At 40.6% G+C, this 8,234-nt stretch overlaps 1 protein-coding gene across 1 annotated transcript; it reads left to right on the top strand.

Annotated features, from left to right (window-relative positions):
- Positions 1-767: 767 nt before the first annotated feature.
- Positions 768-5,424, top strand: DSEL (dermatan sulfate epimerase like). Its single transcript, XM_015826755.1, has one exon. The coding sequence runs from the start codon at positions 1,549-1,551 to the stop codon at positions 5,203-5,205; it is 3,657 nt and encodes a 1,218-aa protein (XP_015682241.1). The 5' UTR covers positions 768-1,548; the 3' UTR covers positions 5,206-5,424.
- Positions 5,425-8,234: the final 2,810 nt, after the last annotated feature.

Here is an 8,234-nt window from a genome sequence, read left to right as displayed (position 1 = left end):
ATTATTATTTCATAATAATTGCTATTATTATTAAAAAGAATTTCCTGGCTGATCTATTGGCGATGACTTTTAAGTATTTCCATCTGTTGGCAAAGAAAAGTTGTTCTAAGTGTTCCAGTCCTGTCTAGTTAATTAGCTCCTGGCGCCCTCTGGTGACTAGCCACTCGGCCGGCCACAGATGAAGGAGGGGGGAAAAGGCATTAAGGATATGTATCCTTATATAAATTAATTATAAACATATCTGGGTGGGAAAACTGAAATGCTTTGGGGCAATATTTCAAAAGCCCAAAGTCGTCAGCAGCCCTTCAAGGTTGGTTTGATTCTCAAACTGGTGTTATTGCATCAGCCGGCAGGGAAAGAAGCAAATAGATGTAACTGACAAGGGGCATTGTTGATGGGGCTTCTGGGTGGTGTCTGACTCTTAACCAATAAAAAAAATGGAACTGATTCATTCCTGAGTAAAAGTTTTCAACCTATTCCGAATGCTCAAGCACCTTGAAGGAAATGGGTGAAGAAGGAAGCATTAGAAATGAAAACTCAGGAGAGCTCACATTATTTATTTCTGATACCAATTTGATTAAAATAAGAATGCCACCATGTCTTCATTTTTTTTTTAAAAAAATGTATATGTTGATATTAGTTTGTAATGATGCATTTTGGTTTTTCTTTTTAATGCAGAGAAGTTCATCATACCAAACAAAAAAAAGACTACAGAAGCAGCTGTCAGTGGAAGCAAAAGTGTATCACATTTTATGTACCCTTTTTAAAATGTGTTTTGTGATGAGGACATCAAGGTAGTAAAAAAACTTCAGAACAGGAGCCAGTTGCACAGATGGATGAGAACATGGCAGTCATGAAACCAAGCATTAAAACCACCATCCTCTACCAGGAAGTTCAAATCAAGCAAAGCTTTCATTGCTTAAGTTTTGGAGCTGCTAAAATTCTGGCTGACAGAAATATTTTGCTAAACCTTTTTACCCACAAAAAGTAACATATGGATATTTTCATCCCACATGAGAGAATGAAAACGAAGGCACACAATTCATTCACTGTATGGGTCCCTTCTATACAAAACTATATTTCTTTCCTGATGTTTTGATATGTGTCATGTTCTTGCTTTCTTTTTCAACGGCATGAATGACTAAATATATTCTGAAGAAAAATAATTCCATTATTAACGAAGTAATGAGTTGGATATGATTCTCCCCCTGCACTTTATGGCTTGCTAAACATACAATATCCTTTTGAGATCGAATGTATCAAGTATGCATAGACATTAGTGAGAGATGACATTCCCTTTACTTTTCTGTATAGCCATACAATGTCTGTCAGTGTACTTGCAGTTCAACATTTTCCAGAGCTGTACCTAATGACGTCATTCAAGAACTGTGTGTACCAGTAAAAGTTTCCCTATGTACAGTAAAGCACTTTCAAGAAGATTTTCCCACTGGTAGGTTGATTTGTGCTTGGAATTTGAACATTTTCCCCCCTCACCCCACCACCAAAAGGAGGTGTATACCCGTAAGTGAGGAATCTGCCTAATGGATCATGGCTCTAATGTTTACAGGACATTCCATATTTCTAGCATTAGTGATGTTGGCAGTCTCCACTTTTGAAGAATCTGTTAGCAATTACTCCGACTGGGTGACTTTTACAGATGACGTGGATCAGTACGAGAAGCAGAGGATGGAAGCTTTGGGAGCAAATCAGAAGATAAAAAAAACAGCCCTGTATCCAAACTTATATTTCAGTGCTGAAGAGATCCCAGCTCTGAGGCAGAAGTCTCACACCAGCCATCTCCATCTCTTTAGAGCAATCCGGAGTGCGGTGTCTGCCATGCTGTCCAATCCCTCCTACTATCTACCTCCTCCCAAGCATGCTGATTTTGCTGCCAAGTGGAATGAGATATATGGAAACAATCTGCCTCCCCTTGCATTTTATTGTCTCCTCAGTCCTGAAGATAAAGCTGCCTTTGATTTTGCTGTTGAATACATGGACAGAATGGCAGGATATAAAGACTGGCTGGTGGGAAATGCCCCGGGTGATGAAGTCCCTCTTGGGCATTCCTTAACTGGTTTTGCCACTGCTTTTGATTTCTTATATGCCTCATTGGATGATGTCAGAAGGCAAAAATATTCTGCCAAGATATGGGCTGTCACCATGGAAATGTACGAGTATTCCAAAGTCCGTTCTTGGGGCAAGCAACTTCTTCACAACCATCAAGCCACAAATATGTTGGCATTGCTCATCGGGGCCCTGGTCACTGGAGGAGGCATTGAGTCCCAAGCAAATGCCTGGAAGCATACTGTAGTAGATGTGATGGAAAAAACCATGTTTCTGCTAAATCATATTGTTGATGGTTCCTTGGACGAAGGTGTGGCTTATGGTAGCTACACGGCCAAATCAATCACCCAGTATATTTTTCTGGCCCAGCGCCACTTTGGGATTAACAATCTTGAAAACCACTGGCTCAAGATGCACTTTTGGTTTTATTATGCCACCCTTTTGCCAGGCTTCCAGAGAACTGTAGGCATAGCTGATTCCAATTATAACTGGTTTTATGGTCCAGAAAGCCAATTGGTTTTCTTAGATAGGTTTGTCTTGAAGAACGGAGTAGGCAATTGGCTTGCACAGCAAATTAGAAAGCACCGGCCCAAAGATGGCCCAATGGTACCGTCCACTGCCCAACGGTGGAGCACCCTTCATACAGAGTACATATGGTATGACCCCAGGTTAACCCCCCAACCTCCACCTGACTATGGCAAGGCTAAAATGCATGTGTTTCCAAATTGGGGGGTGGTTACATACGGAGCGGGGTTGCCAAACACTCAGACAAATACCTTTGTTTCCTTTAAGTCTGGAAAGCTTGGTGGCCGTGCTGTCTATGATATAGTCCACTTTCAGCCGTATTCCTGGATTGACGGCTGGCGTAGCTTCAACCCGGGCCACGAACATCCTGATCAAAACTCTTTTACTTTTGCTCCAAATGGGCAGGTGTTTGTTTCGGAGGCCCTTTATGGACCTAAGCTTAGCCACTTGAACAATGTTTTAGTATTTGCTCCATCCCCCACAAGCCAATGCAATCAGCCTTGGGAAGGTCAGCTCGGGGAATGTATGCAGTGGCTTAAGTGGACAGGCGATGAAGTTGGGGATGCATCTGGAGAAATTATCACCTCCTCTCAGCATGAGGAGATGATGTTTGTGAGTGGTGAGGCAGCTTCTGCATATTCATCAGCCATGAAGCTGAAAAGTGTGTACCGCTCATTGCTTCTACTAAATCCTCAGACTTTACTTGTGGTGGACCATGTGGAAAAGGAGGAAGACTCTCCTATTGATGCCATCAGTGCCTTCTTTCATAACCTTGACATTGACTTTAAGTATGTCCCATATAAATTTATGAACAAATACAATGGAGCCATGATGGATGTCTGGGATGCTCACTATAAAATGTTTTGGTTTGACCATCATGGAAGCAGCCCTGTTGCTAGGATACAAGAGGCTGAACAAGCTGCTGAGTTCAAAAAGAGATGGACACAGTTTGTAAATGTCACTTTCTCTACAAAGAGTAATATTGCAAGAATTGCCTATGTGTTCTATGGGCCTTATGTCAATGTTTCTAGCTGTAGGTTTATTGACGATGCCCAGTCGGGGTATCGGATTTCTCTAAACATCAACAACACAGAAATAATCTATTCTGTTGTAACAGAGTATCTCAATCTGTGGACAAGGTTCCGTTATTTAGGATTTGGTGGCTATGCCACAGTAACCACTCAAGGAAAGGTTACACAGTTTGGTCTGGGAACTAAAATGATAGGGAAGCAGGGACTTACTCATAAATCCGTTTTCCCCTTTGGCTTTAAAGTGAATGTGATAGCAGGATTTATTTTGGGGATTAGCTTGGCCATATTGGCTTTTCAGTGGCGATTTTACATTTCCTTTGGTAAGCTTTTGCGCTGGGTCTTAATCCTGGTGATTACCTTGTGGTTTATTGAACTTGTAGATGTGTGGAGCTCCTGCACTCAGATGATCTGCACAAAGTGGACTAGCAGCATGACAGATATGGAACCAAGTGAAAGGGAGGATCAAGGACATCCTAATTTGCCTGATGTTATCATCACTTCTCTCCCTAGTTCAGGGGCAGAAATTCTGAAGCAGCTCTTTTACAACACTAGTGACTTTGTCTATATCAAGATCCCAACGGGTTACCTTGATATCCCTGAAACCGAGTGTGAGGTTGACTCATTTGTTGATGCCTGTGAATGGAAAGCTTCGGATGTTCAGAGCGGCCATTTTCGGATCCTCCAGGGCTGGCTGCATTCCTTAGTGAAAGACACAAAGCTTCACTTACAGAATATCCATTTGCATGAAACCAGCAGAAGTAAGTTGGTGCAGCATTCTTCCAGTAGCAGAGACCGAAAGAGATGGTCCAGGAAGAGAGAATCTATTGTAGAGCAAAGAAACCGCCTGCGAGGAAATTCAGACAAAGAAGCTGAATACATTCGGGAACTGAGGCAACACTTTGCCTCTTATCCAAATGCCCACCCTGTCCTTAGTCTGAGTAGTGGAAGCTGGACACTAAAGCTACCTTTTCTTCAGGAAGTCATTGGTCCTTCCCTGAGAGCGCTTTATGTGGTTCGAGACCCACGTGCCTGGATCTACTCAATGTTGTACAAAAACCAGCCTACCCTTTACTCTCTGAGGAAAGTACCACAACACCTGACTAAGCTGTTTAAAGGAGACGATCGTGAAAAAAAATGTGGCTCCAATTCAGGCTATGCCTTTGAATATGACGCTCTGAGAGAGAAGCTCACAGCTTCAGATTCAAATGCTGTCTCTGTGATGTCCCATTTGTGGCTGGCCAACACCGCCGCTGCCCTGAGAGTAAATAAAGGTTTGCTGCCGGCAAACTACCAGCTGATCAAATTTGAAGATATTGTCAACTTTCCCCAGAAGACGGCGGAAGCTATCTATGACTTCCTTGGCATGCCTCTGGCTCCAGCCAGCTTAAACCAAATACTATTTGCTACATCCACCAGTCTTTTCTATCTTCCTTATGAAGGAGAAATCTCCCCAGTGGGCATCCACGCTTGGCAGCACAATATGCCTCCAGAGGAAATTAAGCAGATTGAGGATATCTGTTCAACTTTAATGGACCATTTAGGGTATCCAAAGTTTACTGATTTAAAAGCTGCAGGCCAGCAATAGTTTGCACTAAGGATCTTTGGGCTCTTCAATTTGTAGATAAGAATTTGGTTTATTCTTGTAAAAAATGTATGTATAGTCTGTGACACTTGCAGAAAGAGATTATTTTAAATGAAACAAAATACTTGCTCTGGTATGTTTTCACCCAGCCTTGCCTCCCCCTTTAAATGAAATGTCCTTTCCCTTTTGCTGCCTTTGAAAATAAAGCTGTACGGATCTTTACTTTCTGCTCCAGATGGGTACTAGATAGCTCAGGGGAGCGGTAATAGGATACAAGAGCTTTCACTTCATTTCTAGGGTATCAATATGAATCCTAGCTAAGCAGGAGAGTTGCCAAATGTTGCTACCATCTGGTAGTTATTTGGTGGGGAGGAGGCAGAACTCAGCCTTAGCGTTCTCCGATCAACTCCTTTTATCACCAAACAGACTTCACATTTGGCAAACACTTGTCTCCCTTGGGCTAGATTTACTGGCCTGCTATGCTTGTCCTTAACCACGCCAGTGATGCTGAGAAGCTGTAAACTCAACCTAACCAGCCAGCTAAGACTGTGTTCTATGGTTACCAGACACGTAAGTGGAACAATTGGATGCTGCAGATATACTCACACATCCATACAAATATCTTGGCAAAATGTCTGCGGTCCTGTTGGCAGCCTTAGCAAAGATTCAAAAACAAAACAAAACAAAAAACCCACAAGCTGACATCGAAAGAAAATGATATTTCTTAAATGCATGCCTCTGTCTCAGTGGAATGGAATTCAGAAGGTTATCAGGGTGTATTTCAGGATGATGTTTCCTATGGTAATCATTCTGTGATTAAAAATGATGATGTGGCATAATGATAAATCCTATTATGGTTTGAAGTATTTGAGTTTACTTCTTGGTTACAAAGACTGCTAAAGTCTTTAAGCTGAGGTTTGTTATTGGCTAACCAAGAATACATATGGTTAGACATTCCTCTTCTAGCAATTCAACATTTTAGAATGTTGGAAGCATAGGAAAACAGTCTGAAAAACAAGATTTTTGAACATGAAGCCAAGTTCTATATTACCACTAACTGATTCTACATACAGTATAGGTCCCAAAAAAATCTTCAATGCATCAAAATTGTCCCATTTTTTTTTCCTTTCTCAGATTTCTCTTAACTGTCTGTGACACTTAGTTGCTGCAATCTGTCACAGAATTTCAGTGAGGTTTCTAAGGAGAGGAATTCCTATGGTTGAAGTTGACTGAATTTGAAGTCAGTTCTGTTTCCAGGGTTCAATAGGATAGCATCAAAGAATTTTCTTGTGGCAGCTACATCTCACTGTCTTTTATTTATTTGTTTGTTTTTAAGTGAATAATACGGCTAATAGTATAGTGAGGTCTCTTACAACATAGGTGTTTTCAGAGTGTAAAAGAAAAAATAAATCCTTGCCAGACTTTTTTTCATTGTCTTCAACCAAAATGATGTTGCAGTTATAGATAGGCCAATAGCTAGATTTTTCTAATTATCAAAAGATGCAAAAAAAACCCACCCCTTTTTTTAAAAAAACCCCACAAGCTTACATTGAAAGAAAATGAGATTTCTTGAATGCATTACTCTTTTCAATGGTAGTAGAATTTTAGGTTGATAGAATTTTGTTGTTGGTTGCGAAGTCGTGTCCGACCCATCGCGACCCCATAGACAACGTTCCTCCAGGTTGATAGAATAACAGAACTTAAAACTTTTATCACATAAGGCTCTGTCATAGATCTTTAAGCCATTTTTTTGCACACATTTTGTAGGATTAAACACAGGGCTTAACCGTAAGAATGGTCCTGTTAATTCCATCTCCAATCATTACAAACAGACCTGCTATTTTCCACTGGCCAGAAGGGGAAAATTATTTCTTTATCTCCTGTTATCTACTCCAATATGTATGCATTAACTGTAGACTGTTTATGATATATGATAAAAAGCCGTGGTGGTGCAGTGGTTAGAGCTAACTCGCTGCTCACTGTCAAGAGTTCAATCCTGACCGGCTCAAGGTTGACTCAGATTTCCAGCCTTCCGGGGTCGATAAAATGAGGAGCCAGATTGTTGGGGGCAATATGCTGACTGTAATCTGCTTAGAGAGTGCTGTAAAATCACTGTGAAGCGGTATATAAGTCCAAGTGCTATTGCTATATTCCGCTGTTTGTTTGTTTTTTAAATTAAATTTGTCATAGGCACCCAACTCCGATGGACTATGGATGGCATATCAAACCAAAAATGGTAAAAGCAATGAGAAACATAAAAGAACAAAGAGAGTCTGGACTAAAACAATCACAACAAGAACAAGAAACCACAACACACACACACACACACACACACACTGCTGCACAATACATTAATATCAGACCCAGGACCAAAGCCATGTTTGAAGAAGCCCAGGAGAGTGGCAATGTCTAAAAATTTGGCTCCTGAGATCAGGGGCTGTTGTGGGAGAAGGTATGCTTTTTTTCATCCTGTAAGATGACAATTTGTAACAGAAGGCAGTTGGAGTGCACCTACCGTATATTGATATATAGCAGGCAGAAGAGGCAAGCAGTCCCTGTTTGTCCTTAAATGTTTTTGCACTGAATTCAAGGCCTGTGCAAAGATATTTTACTGTAATTCCAGTGCAATTCTATAGATCTGGATCAAGATACAAGCATATAATTCTAATTTTTCATGCCACATTTATTCAAAAGTATGATTGCCTATACTGCATTTTTTTAAAAATTTAGAAATCTGAGAAGAAGGGGTTTTAAAAAGAAATCAGCAAAGCATCCAATATCAATTAAGTATTTTCATGGTTATGGATAAAATGGTTAATTAGTGATTATGCTTAGGATTGTGGCATTAATACTGTGACTTTAATTTATAAAGAAAGTTAAGGTGTCGTCTTTGCTTTTCCTCATTGTTTGACATCTTAACATTTTCCCCTTCTGACTCAAATCCTAGTTCATTGTGGATGATGGCTGATCTCACCAGTTCTTCAAACTTTGCACATACCATTGAGCCTGGTCTCTGATTTTTTTTTTTTAAA

This window comes from Protobothrops mucrosquamatus, unplaced genomic scaffold (assembly GCF_001527695.2).
Source record: "Protobothrops mucrosquamatus isolate PMUCROS unplaced genomic scaffold, P.Mucros_1.0 scaffold3279, whole genome shotgun sequence".
Taxonomy (NCBI): domain Eukaryota; kingdom Metazoa; phylum Chordata; class Lepidosauria; order Squamata; family Viperidae; genus Protobothrops; species Protobothrops mucrosquamatus.
The sequence above is the reverse complement of the archived record's forward strand: the minus strand, read 5'-3'. Positions and strand labels throughout refer to the sequence as shown.

Coding starts and splice junctions, on each gene's coding strand:
- DSEL (XM_015826755.1), top strand. CDS start 1,549: ATGGCTCTAATGTTTACAGGACATTCCATATTTCTAGCATTAGTGATG.